The sequence below is a fragment of the Kwoniella mangroviensis genome, chromosome 2 (assembly GCF_000507465.2).
Source record: "Kwoniella mangroviensis CBS 8507 chromosome 2, whole genome shotgun sequence".
In the NCBI taxonomy this organism is placed as follows: Eukaryota; Fungi; Basidiomycota; class Tremellomycetes; order Tremellales; family Cryptococcaceae; genus Kwoniella; species Kwoniella mangrovensis.
In genome coordinates, this window is record NC_088828.1 from 848,377 (window position 1) to 860,752 (window position 12,376).

Genomic DNA, 12,376 nt, shown 5'->3' on the forward strand with positions numbered 1-12,376 from the left:
TCAAGGTTGTGTTCCCTAAACAGTCTTACAAGATGATGAAATCAAGGGAGATGATCATGATATCTGTTAATATTTACCGCCAAGTTTTCCAATATCGTCACTCTCCATATTCATGTTACGCGCAGTTGATCTTGAGTCACCGGTTGTACCTTCAGTCCTCATTCATGTCAGCCTTCGATCGCACTGACACGTGGCATTCCGATAAACCAAGTAAAGCCAATATACCGGTATATACTTGATACACAAGACTCATGCATGCATAGGATGATATAGAAAATTCACAACGGAGTATACAGCGTTCTGAAGTAATGAATGAATGTTAATCGATATAGATTGGCGAGTTTATGCGTTCACAAGGAGAAATGATGAAAGGAGGAAGAATTGATTATTAACGTTGCACCTATGACATGTCAAATCCAGCTCCGGACGTGATGGCTTGAAGTAATTTCGTACGAAGTGATTGTTCGGTCTATTAGTAGGTCAATGGTCAGTCAGAAAGCATTTGACTCTCACAAAACACCGATTGCAAGAGGGCACGTCGAACACTGAGGGTATGGTAGCTCGATGGAAAGTTTCATCAGACTTACCGTATAACCCGGCAATTTGAGTAGATTAAAACAAGCGGCTATTTTCATATACCCATCAGCTCATAGCACAACACCCCTGACAAATGGAAACACTCACAAGCCGAAGGTAATCTGGATGTATCATTGCCATTGAACTTGACACCAAACTTAGGATACAGATATCCGAAACCCAATCTAATCATCGATCATCAGCTCCAGTCCGACCCACTTTTGACAACTGGGCTATCCGGAGAATAAAAAAAGTCACTTACAAGGGTGGTCTAGAGCAACTGGTCACAAACCTCAACAAAGCTCTCCTCTGCTCCTGCGTAAATCCCTTGACTACCTTCCAGAACAATCGAGGGGTGGTATCATTCGGGAATCCGTCGACCGAGCAGTGTGCTCGGAGATCATCGATATCAATTAAAGTCTACATTGTGATATTTGAGATCAGCTTTGGAGGCAGATTTCTCGCTCATATCAGCTGGTCTCACCTCTTCACCACCTATGAGTTGTTGTAGTTCTTGTTGATCGAACATTCTCAGCCCTATGTACATACCAGTATTAGCTACTCGTTAGAGCTGGACTGCACATGAAAGCTAACAACGTACATTTAGCGTCGATGAGATCCGATAATCCATTGAAGAATGCTCTGCTCTGAGCGGAGATCTGTCTGTCCAACTTGTACTTGCAGACCAATTGAATGTCTAATTACCAATAATCAGCTAATCCCATGGAACGATTTCACATACGCAGCTGAATTTCACACTCACACTCATGTCTGTTTTCAGCAGTAACAGCGATTTCTGAACCGTTAGGTACCAGGTTAAGTGTACGTTTCACACCGAAGTCTATGTAACACACGGCATCAGCTCGAGATCTATTCTCTAAGATGTGATGGAAGCTTACCATCTTCAGTTATAGCAAAGTTCAATGCGAGTTCCTCAGGTTTGGGGTAATTCTTCAGTACTATCATACAGATGATATACTTTCAGCATGGGCATATTCTTCAAGTACATGTGTCAAACTCACTTATTAATCCTTTATACAGTTCTTTATCCAATGAATTCAAATCATCAAGGTACGACTGTCTTCCTAGCCATTTAGCCACTACTTTACTAGTCAGCTTTTCTTCCTTGCTAATTGGCTCTCTTCAGGCAACAGACGTACAGAAAAAGTCTGCAAATGACACATCGACTAACATTCCTTCGTACATCGCTTTACCAAGTACCTGACCAATCTATATGATAAATTGAATTCTCAGCTTTCGCTTGCAATATGCGACTTTGAGAGAAGCTCACAAATCGGTACCATTCCAACTGATGGGCTGTAGAATCACAAGTCAGGTGCCGTTTCTACAAAGTCCAGGGCGAATTAGCCGTGAGGAGCAGACTCACGTTCTGTAGCGTAAGAGTGAGGATTGGGATACAGCTCATTCTGATCGGTAGCAAGCCATAGTCCTCTATTGGTGTCGAAAACCTCTTTCGACAAGCTGTCAACATGTCGGAACCAGAATCAGCTAGCGGGTCGCGTTCGTGCAACCATGTCGAGGCAACTGAGCGAGACACATACTTTGTCAAAAACTCCTTGAACAATCCACCGCCATCAATCCCAGCCTCCGTCATCCCATGTCTACATCACGCAACAGATCAGCTACCACCGCATAACTAGCGATGCTTACATAGCTGATATACTCACTGATCGACAAAAGTAATTTCTATTCTACTTTTCAAAGCCGGACCCAGATTGCCCAACTCATCGAATCCATCTTGGGCAATATGACTTCTCCTTATCTTTGCGTAATTTCTTTGTCGTCTACTATGGTAATCAAGCCCTAATCTATCTTGATCGGACCTGCAAGTACGAACCCATTATCAAGATACAGCTGGTCTATGTAGCAGGACAACGGGCACAATCCAGCTGATATATGGGGAGACTTACTCGATAAATTTCCTGAAAACTTCCAATCTAGTCTGAAACGGTACGCTCATCGGTAAATTGTTCAATAGTCCCAATCTAGGTGAGATATAAGCCATCTGTCTTTTGGTAAATCGCTGTCGAGCTCTGGCCCATCTAGGAAGACTTGACGAATCGTTCATCTCGATATCCATACCCTCGTTATTTGCAGAAGTCAATTCAGCATCTTCGAACCTGGCACAAGCATTCCAAGAGTTAGCTGACAGTCTTCCCTTCCCGGCAATTTGAACCGACTGTAAGATGTTGAAGAAACTGAAAACCTGGACTCACACGGCAGCTTCCACAAATCCTCTTAAGTCTAATTGCGATTTCATCGTCCAGAAATCTGGATCGGCGAATTGACGTCGAGCGCTGAGTCCCACGCATTAGCGTATCATTCTGCGATCTGAAGTACGCTTCACTCACTTTCTCTCTACGACTCTGGTGACACCTCTGGTGAATAATCCTCTAATCTCTTCCTTTCCCATTGTGGTGGCAGGTCCACTCGAACTTCCATTTCCACTGACTCCATTCATATATCCCCAGAAAGCCAGATCTCTCCAAATACCTGCTAATTCTAGTATTTCATCTGTTGATAGGGCATTTGAAGTAGTGGAGAAGAATTCGTCATCTGGAGTGAGCAAAAGGTAATGGTTGTATACGTATGTGAGGAGAATGAGGGCTGGTGCGTCGGCGTCTGTCATCGGAACATAAACATCAGCCAGATGTCACATCTTTTGAAATAGCAAGAGTAGGTATTGGTACAGGTTATTGTACCAAGTCAAAGAGGTTGACGTACTATCACTAAACCCATCCCATACTTCTCTCTGATCTGATCCCATCCATCTACCCCTCACCCCTTCTCTCCATATCCTCCTAATTAGTCCTTTACTCAATAAGGAATCTAACACATTCTCCCATTTCGGACTACCTCTAAAAGCGCTCAGCAGTCCCGCACAGAACATCGAGAAATCATTGATAAACGACTGAGGAGTCTTTGAAGAAGGTTGGATAATATGCGTAGTAAGTGTAGAAAGATGTTGTGGCGTAGCTAGAATTACCACCTTGTTCGAGATCGCTTTAGGTAGCTGAATACGTCTCGGTTGTTTATTCTGTTTAATTGGTACCACTTTATTTGATGGTCCGTCATTTTGATCTTCTTCATCTTCTTCATCGCTATCTATCATTATTGGCATACCATTCATCTCCATATCGTCATCATCTAACAATCCATCAACCCATTTACCCCATCCTTCATTGACGTCTTTGAGAACATTACCAATAACGTTCATCCAGTTGCTTATCCCCCCTGCTCCGAACCTCGATAACATCCCACCGGTTATACCGAATGTCGTGAGATTAGCCAAGAAATAGGTTTTGCCAATCTCGTTCTGCAGTCTACCTTCTTTCAGCACTTGGGGATTCTGGGAGGCATAGGGAAGTAGGAGAGTAAAGAGGTTGAGGTGGGTCGATAAGTGTGACAAGGCTGGGATGGGAAGAGAGGAAGGCAATGAAGGTATAGCGAGGAGGTGGTTGATCAAGGGAGGGAAGAGTGGTGAAGTCGATGCAGGAGAGATGAGTGAGAAAGGTGCGGTGAGTAGTCTGGTCAATGGGACCAGGTGTGGGTGTTTCTTCTTTGGTAGCTGGATAGGAAAATCACATTGTTAGCACATGGATTCACATGCTATCAAGAATCGTTGAACTCACATTGAGAGCCACAAGCTGCTCTATGCTTTGCACGATCGTCTCGACCCATGATCTACTTTCTACAATCCCAACCAAAATCTCTTTTGCATAATTCTGCGTTTCCTGAGAGAGATGAGAATACGAAAGCGGATCAAATACACTCTCGAGAGCCGCAAGGAGGACAGGCGTCGATGTCAAACTAATCGTACACGAAATTAAGTCAGAGCAGATAATACTGCTTATTATGGATCTCAAGAGCTTACATAGGGTTGAGATTCACCAGCTGCAGTGTCCTTGCACTCAACAATCCCAAAATAATCGACCAATCTGCATCTTTACTGAGCGGGAGGATGGATCGGTGTATTCCATCTATTTCAACGTATGTCTGGTAAGCTGAAGCTGAATCACCTACTACTTCTAGCATCCCAACTTACCATGATCCTTCTTCAATGCCTTCTCACACCAATTTCCCACCAGTGCCTCCAGTCTACCTCTATCCCTCCCCCATCCCTCTCTAAGCAACACCACCAGTCCCCTTCCTACCCTTTCCACATCATCATCATCTTCCAAACGAGAGATCAAATCATCTCTAAACCTCCTGGCTATCCTTCTCCCTCTCCATATTCGCTGTATCGTAATCGCACAATTCTGCTCTTTCTTCTTTCGTTCTCTCAGCTCCCTTTCTACCCTTATGTTACTTAATAATGCAGTAGAAGAGGTTGACTGGGAGGTAGATAAGTTGATATCGTTATATTTCGTTGATGAAGATGATGAGAAATCTGGATCGAACATCTTTCAATGCTCGACTATTTACTCTGAGCCTTTCTTACTGGTTCGATGCGTCGTTGTGTGTGTGCTCAGACTTATCTGCAGGCGGAGGTCAAGGATAACGATGAGGAGGATGGTTGATATGTCCCAGTCAAGTCAACTAACTCATCGTCAATGCGTAATCGCAATCGCAATCGCAATCGTATCTACCACTCGTTCACCTCAAACGTCATCACTTTCTGTCACTTTGCCACTCAGGCACACTTTAAGAGGTGATCATATGTTGTTTTTATTCATTTCTTCATTTTTGTATATACGTAGCACTACGACCATGACATGTATAAAAGAATACTTCAATTCCATTCACACGGTGTATATATGATGACGAAGAGAAAAGACGGTAGATATGCACAAGAGAATGTTGGAAGATGCGATTTGACGTGTTAATATAAATGAATGTATCGTGAGTGATGGTTGTGTGAACAGAACAAGAAACCCAATGTCTACCTATCTAACAGATACCCAAAATCCACAACCCCCAATCTTAAGCCTTCTCACCAATCAACTCGGCGGTTTCACCTCGCGAATCGGCCCTCGTTATCTTTTCGAGCGAGTGAGATCTGCCCAACAATCCAGGTCGGATCTCAGGGACGGTGGGAACAATCCTCCATTTCTCACTTGGAGGTACAGACAACGTCCATCGATCGGCAACTTGAGCTTGAGGCTGACCGAAAGGTGCTTTAGGGTGAGGTCCTTGTGAGTTGAGTTGAGTCTGGTATAATCGATCGTCTTCATCTTGATCAGCCAATGATTGGATATCCACTGACGAGGCGGAAGCAGATGACACAGGCGAGTTGGTAACAGATGAAGCGACGGATTCGGCTGGTCGTCTCTTGAGATGTTCAACTTCCATACCACCATCCAAGATACCGACTCTCATCATAGCAAGCATGTTGTGAGCGGCGTTCGAGTGATCGTAAACACCACCGAAGAAAGCGGTCGTAGCGTCGGTACCGATAGCTCTCTTGATCAAGTGAGCACCACCTGGGTGATCCTCGATGAACGAAGAACAATCGTGAATGAAACCATGCACAGCGACCAAGGCTCGTTCTTTCGATTCAGCCTTGAAGTCGTCCCAACTGATAACGGGAAGTTCGTTGGATGATTTGGGCCACTGAAGTTTATCGGCTTGCTCTTGGAGTTCTTGGAGTTTCATCGTGTATTGACCTTTCTTGATTTCGTTATCTGGGAATCTCTTGAGGTGAGAAGCGAGTTTAAATTGAGACATAGTCCAGATGAACCATTTCGTAGGATCATATTGGTACCATTTGATGGCATTTCGGAAGTCCATGGGGAATTGATGGTGGAAGTTGTGGTATCCTTCACCAACGGTACAAAGAGCAGTGATGAAGTGATCTCTTGGAGTGTGCTTGTTGTCGAAAGGTTGTTCACCGAGCCAGTGAGCAAGCGAATTGACACAGAAGGTAGACTGATCAGGGAAAGATCGATCAGCTCTGTAATATGTTATAACGGAGCGGATATGGACTTACGTGGTGAACAAAAACCAATCGAGCAGCACCGGCAAAGTAGAATCCACCCCACCAATCTCCCCAACCGAGACCAGCAACGACAGTAGGAACAATGAATCCCATGGTGAAGATGAGAGGAACGTAGTTCTTGTGTTGCCATCTGACGACCTTGTTTCTTGATAAATCAGATACATCGGCGACACCGATCTTTCCTCTGGGTTTGACCAACATCCATCCAACGTGGGAGTGCCAGAAACCTTCGTGGGCCGAGTAAGGATCAAGTTTGGTATCGGTATATCGGTGATGAGCTCGGTGTCCTCTTGACCACCATTTGATTGATCCTTCCACAGCACCAGCACCAGCAAGAGCTAAAGCGAATTGCAAGGGGACAGAGGCATTGTATGCTCTGTGAGCCCAAAGTCGATGATATCCTGCTGTGATACCGAGACCGGTGATGAAGTAGTAAATCACACTAAAACGAGGGCAAGTGAAGTCAGGCCGAAGATTACACGTAGATGTCCTAAAAGTAAGAACTCACCTCCAAATTGCTGTCTTAGTGTTCCAAGCAGTAGTGAAGATACCGTAGATAGCGATGGAGGGGGTAATGGTCAGAGCGAGGAAAGAGATCCATTGGATATTCTGAAGCAGGGTTTTCCATGTTACTGGAGGAAGGTATTTCTGGTGTTGAATGGTGTAGGTGACATAGTTGTCTGGGATATGTCGGTCAGAAGGTTCGAAAGTGGGTTTGATGTTGTGTACTCCAGCGAGCTTGTTTAGGGCTAAAGATGGTTAGATACGTCAGCTTTGGCTTCTTCTTATGACTGATCTAGCCACTCAAATAGCTAACTCACGAGATTCTTCCTTCTCAGGTGTGGTAGGTTCGAAAGCTGGGTCGAGCTTGTCCACAGGAGAAGGCCTTCTTTCTCTCAACTCTGCTGGGGGTGGTGTTTGAGGGGCAGTGGCGGTGGACATATTGATATGTCGTTTTAGTCAGTGAGTGGCAAAGATGGATAAATGAAAAATTTGGTGATGGTCGTTACTAAGATAGAAGAAGGTTATGAGATAAAGGTGAAGTGAAAGGATGCCTTGGAAGTAAACAGCTATCCAAACGAGATTTGAGAGGAGAGGAGAATCGGGTGTAAAGAGAAGAGGATGAGGGATGAAGGAACAGTACTTAAATGAGCAATACAAAGTGACCAAACAGCATTTTAACTGTTCGACAGCACAGTCAGGTTCCAATCCATCTCCATGCATAGTCCGCCATGATTTTTTGGTGATATTACGTTGCTCCACAACGCATTGATGGAGTGGGAAACTGATCCATTCGATAATCCACGATTGATCCATGCCAATCCATCACTGAAAAGACCATTTCGTTGGGGATGTACACGTGTGAGCCGCGTGTCTCTTCCCCTGATGCTGATCGGAGTTGATCGGTCTCATCACACCAAGCGGTATCCAAAGGCGTTTGCTCAATTCGCAAAGGAACGATTCGCGTTGGACGTGCATTGGACATCGGGAGAGATCGTCATCAGCGTCATCAGCTCGAGCTTGTTGTATGTTAATTTATCAATTCGACGTGGGACAGACAAGGAGCAACTCGGTGAAAGTCTCCTTGGAGATGGAAGAACGCGCTGACCAGCCTGACTCTCACGTGTGGATGAAAAATGGGATCTACGTCCTCTTGCGCTGCGTCTTAGAGGATTGGAATCACAATCGTAAAAATCGGTGGACCTACAGATGTAATGATCGACGTGCAAATGCATCGTCCCCTACTAATCAACGCCCAAAAGGACCCCACTGATGAAATCCCAAGATTCGGCGATTTCAGGAATATGCCACGTAAAGGTCAAATGTAGATTCAGGGTCATGTCCGAGATAACGATTAGATGGGGACAGAAAGAAAAGTTAAATTGGGAAACGCCCGTGGATCCTTTCTCCTCATTCTTAATTGGGTAGCCCATTTTGGCGATTTCCGGTTAAGTTCATGCAAGTTGACCCGGATCATCGTCGTCGAAGAGCAGACAGGCAATGCTAGATTTGCACCTTTGCTCTTTAATTGCACCTTTGCTTTTTAATTGCACCTTTGCTCTTTAATTGCACCTTTGCTCTTTAATTGCACCTTTGCTCTTTAACTGGATCAGAGTATTCGATATCAAACAGGAGGGGATACAAAATGGCAGATCATCCCGTACTCAAGTATGTGTCGGCAGGTGCATGGTCTCTGGTATGTACCTCGTTACTTTGCAAAAAAGGGAAACATTCACCATAGCTGATCATAAGGAGTTGATCAGGTTGAACCGCTCTTCTCTCCCCGAACTAAGGATCTACTGGTCAAACTCATCGATTTCATGGAGGCGAGCTTTTCCTGATCTGATTTCTGCAGTAGCGTCTAGAAGACTTTCATCTGACTGATTCACCGGTCCAATGCACAGAACGATGTCCTTCCTTCCGAAAAGCTATTTCACGCCCAGATTCCAAACTCCCCCGAAGCTAGATGGGCATCGATACCGCCTGTCTTAGAAAAGCTCAAGGTCAAAGCCAAAGAACTGGGACTATGGAATCTATGGTTGAGTGGTGGTGATTTCCAGGGAATGGCGGGCGGAGAAGGTGGTGGATTGACCAATCTGGAGGTGGGCGATCCTCTCCTTTCGAGTGGAAAGTACCGTTCATCAGCGACTAATATATTGGTACAGTACGCTGTGATGGCTGAGATAATGGGTCATTCAGCTATTCTCGCCCCTCAATCTACCAACTGTTCGGCTCCCGACACGGGTAATATGGAAGTATTGGCTAGATTTGGTACGCCACAGCAGAAAGAGAAGTATCTCGTACCATTATTAAAAGGAGAGATCAGGAGTAGTTTCTCGATGACAGAGTATGGAGGTGAGTATGTTGAGATCGTCTCTCAAAATCACATCCCCGATCACCTGACCGTCCCCTTCGATCTTCCATTCAAGACTGGTCTGATCAAACTTTGTACCGTACCCAGTCGCCTCATCAGACGCCACCAATTTACGCAATACCACCGCCCTCCCATCCTCCTCGGGCAAGCTATCGGTCAAAGGTCATAAATGGTGGATCACAGGTGCAGGCGATCCCAGAAACGTCATCCATATCGTCTTGGCGGTAACAGACCCCAAAAACCCCTCTCCGCATAAAAGACATTCGTTAGTATTGGTTGATCCACGATCAAAAGGTGTGAAGATTGTCAGACCACTCACGGTGTTTGGATATGATGATGCCCCCGAGGGTCATTGCGAGGTGGTCTACGATGGAGTAGAGGTCGATGTGGATAGTGGAGTGGTAGGTGGAAAGGCAGGATTGGGCAGGGGATTTGAGGTGAGTCGAATAAACCTCGATCGCCATCTTGATTAAAAGAGATGATTAGCTCATGATCATGACTTGAACATCAGATTATCCAAGCTAGATTAGGGTAAGCTGATCATCAAGCAATCGTGAAGTATCAGCTGACTGAGACCGAGTTCTGACGTATACAGTCCAGGAAGACTACATCACTGTATGAGAAGTATCGGTATAGCTTCAAGAGCATTGGATATACTCTTACAAAGAGTATCGGACCCCAACAGGAAGACGTTTGGGAAACACCTCAGAGAGCATGGTAGGTTTTCTCTCCCCCTTTACTTGGAGTAAATAACACACAAATTGGTTGTGCACATCGCTCATGCTGTCTCATTTTCAGGTACTGTCCTCGCCGATATAGCTCACTCTCGAGCCGAAATCGATTCAGCTAGATTATTGGTCTTAGCAGCCGCCAGAAGGATCGACATAGGTGGTGCTAAAGGTGCGATGCAGGATATAGGTATTGCCAAGGTAAGTGCAATATGCATCCTTGTTTTACCTACTTTCGGTCTCATTTCCAGATATGAACGACCAGCTGATGTGGAATGAGTAGTTTACCGTACCAAGTATGGCCCTGAAAGTGATCGATCGAGCTATGCAAGTACATGGCGCAGAGGGTGTATCAGGGGATACGCCACTGGCATATTGTTATGCGAGTCTGAGAACACTCAGATACGCTGATGTGAATTTTGCCCTCTTTCATTATGCATTTTGGGGAAATGAGCTGATGGGATATTTCTTCGTGTACAGGGCCCGGATGAGGTTCATATTCAACAGATCGGTAAGAATGAGCTTAAAAGAGTTGAAGGGCTCAGACAGAGATCTGAAAAGGTTAAGAAGGAAAGTGATAGGTTATTGAGGGAAGATGGGAAACTGAAAGCGAAATTGTAAAGTAAAGGAAAAGGTTTTGTATGAATTGGATGCAAAGTATGACGTGTTTATTGAGCTTAAAGCCGACGTGATGTGAGGTATATGGTTTCCAAGTGATGGGTATGTCAATCATGCTGACAAATCTGACATATACGGAATGACATTACTTAATCTGCTCACCAGTTGACCTTTCGTTGACTGACGATTGCATTCAACTTCTCTTGCCCATTCCATTACTTCATCCTGCTAACGATTCGTCTTGTCTTCCGGCTTCAAGGTCACTCATATCAAAACGACTGGGCTGTAGTTATTGTAGGCTTACAGTAAGTATCGCAACGTTAGTTGACCCCATACAAACTCAACAAACACAGATAACAAGCTGACGATAGGATCAATCAAACTCTCCAGCAATACCAAACGTATACCATGCCTGCTCTCCGCAAAAATAACCAATCCTCCTCCGACGACGGTACCCCATCATCAACATCACCATCACCATCCCCTTCAAAAGGATGGACCAAAGAACAGAAGAGACAGCTTTTCTATCATGTAATGAAGAAGGGAGAGAGGGATTGGGGCAATGCAGTAGATGGAAAGACGGGTCATCAAGTAAGTCAATCATCTACGAGGGATTGCCACCCCATGAATCAAAATGTATAGACAGGATGAAAGGGCTAATGGATGTACATGAAATTGGATGGTTTGGTGTAACGATCAATGGAAGTGAGTACTGTATTGTCTGTAAGTCTCTTCGAAAGGATACAAGCTGACGTGAGAGTTCACATTATTAGAAAAACACTCTTACCTCAAATTACCAAAGCTTGTGGATTTTAAAACCAGCTCCATCCCACGACTGTTAGGTCCTATATCAAAGCAGACGAACGGATATATACTGGTATGCCTCAGACTGGATCGCCCATCACTATATCCATTGATATTATACTGTAGTACAATAACGTATACTGTAAATCTTGTCAAAAGTACAAGTACTCATCATTCTCATCTGCTTGCACGATCCCTTTCCCTTCCCCTACGTTCCTCGTCTCGATCCGCCTCTTCCTCTTGTATGGGCTCCAAAACGAAATCATTGGGATCATATGAATGACAAGATCGTTCGAAATCATCACCTTCCCAAGCTTCTGAGGAACTCATATAAGTAAGTGCAAAACTACTTGATCGAGATAAGGACGCAGTCTCGTTTTCAGACATACTACCGTTTGTTAAATTCGACAGTGACGAGTTTCCTTCGACCTGCTCCTGTTCCTGCTCCTGCTCTGTTATCGGAAGGATATGGACTGACAACTGTACTGCCGAGGGGATCAAATTGAAAGTCTGCATCTCCATCTGTATCTGTAGAACTATTGGGTGTGGCTGTTCCCCTCAGAGATGAGTCGGTAGAAATTGGGGTATGAGCAGATCCATTGATTGATTGTGCGGATTGAGTTTGTTCCCAAGAGGGAATGCTTTGCGTTTGAAAAAACGAACCAAAACTTGTGCTTGACATCGCCTCCGGGAGTATATTTGGTAAAGGCAGGAGATGCTGTTTATAAGGTGGGAAGAAGAATGATGTAAGGTATTTTCGTTCACCTGCAATAACGATCAAACCTCGTGTCATACGCACAGCCGATACTCGTAATG

The 12,376-nt window shown here is 44.7% G+C and overlaps 4 protein-coding genes across 4 annotated transcripts; 2 read left to right on the plus strand and 2 right to left on the minus strand.

Annotated features, from left to right (window-relative positions):
- Positions 1-400: 400 nt before the first annotated feature.
- I203_107175 (uncharacterized protein) lies at positions 401-5,000 on the minus strand (the record flags this gene model as incomplete). The annotated part of the gene is made up of 21 exons (XM_019145259.1): positions 401-469; positions 588-625; positions 685-761; positions 839-996; positions 1,061-1,113; positions 1,178-1,273; positions 1,340-1,417; positions 1,476-1,535; positions 1,599-1,676; positions 1,737-1,806; positions 1,868-1,893; positions 1,964-2,058; positions 2,139-2,198; positions 2,265-2,420; positions 2,508-2,717; positions 2,814-2,894; positions 2,949-3,219; positions 3,322-4,165; positions 4,230-4,407; positions 4,472-4,577; positions 4,643-5,000. 21 exons carry the CDS (start codon positions 4,998-5,000, stop codon positions 401-403), a joined length of 3,162 nt encoding a protein of 1,053 aa, XP_019005078.1.
- A 520-nt stretch (positions 5,001-5,520) lies between these two features.
- Positions 5,521-7,477, minus strand: I203_107176 (uncharacterized protein; the record flags this gene model as incomplete). The annotated part of the gene is made up of 4 exons (XM_019145260.1): positions 5,521-6,465; positions 6,527-6,977; positions 7,044-7,284; positions 7,357-7,477. 4 exons carry the CDS (start codon positions 7,475-7,477, stop codon positions 5,521-5,523), a joined length of 1,758 nt encoding a protein of 585 aa, XP_019005079.1.
- Positions 7,478-8,681: 1,204 nt separating this feature from the next.
- On the plus strand, positions 8,682-10,759 carry I203_107177 (uncharacterized protein; the record flags this gene model as incomplete). The annotated part of the gene is made up of 10 exons (XM_065518145.1): positions 8,682-8,732; positions 8,800-8,862; positions 8,941-9,138; positions 9,202-9,391; positions 9,498-9,847; positions 9,922-9,941; positions 10,006-10,127; positions 10,209-10,339; positions 10,422-10,550; positions 10,619-10,759. 10 exons carry the CDS (start codon positions 8,682-8,684, stop codon positions 10,757-10,759), a joined length of 1,395 nt encoding a protein of 464 aa, XP_065372875.1.
- Positions 10,760-11,164: 405 nt separating this feature from the next.
- I203_107178 (uncharacterized protein) lies at positions 11,165-11,598 on the plus strand (the record flags this gene model as incomplete). Its single annotated transcript, XM_019145262.1, has 2 exons — positions 11,165-11,347; positions 11,530-11,598. The coding sequence occupies 2 exons, from the start codon at positions 11,165-11,167 to the stop codon at positions 11,596-11,598; spliced, it is 252 nt and encodes an 83-aa protein (XP_019005081.1).
- Positions 11,599-12,376: the final 778 nt, after the last annotated feature.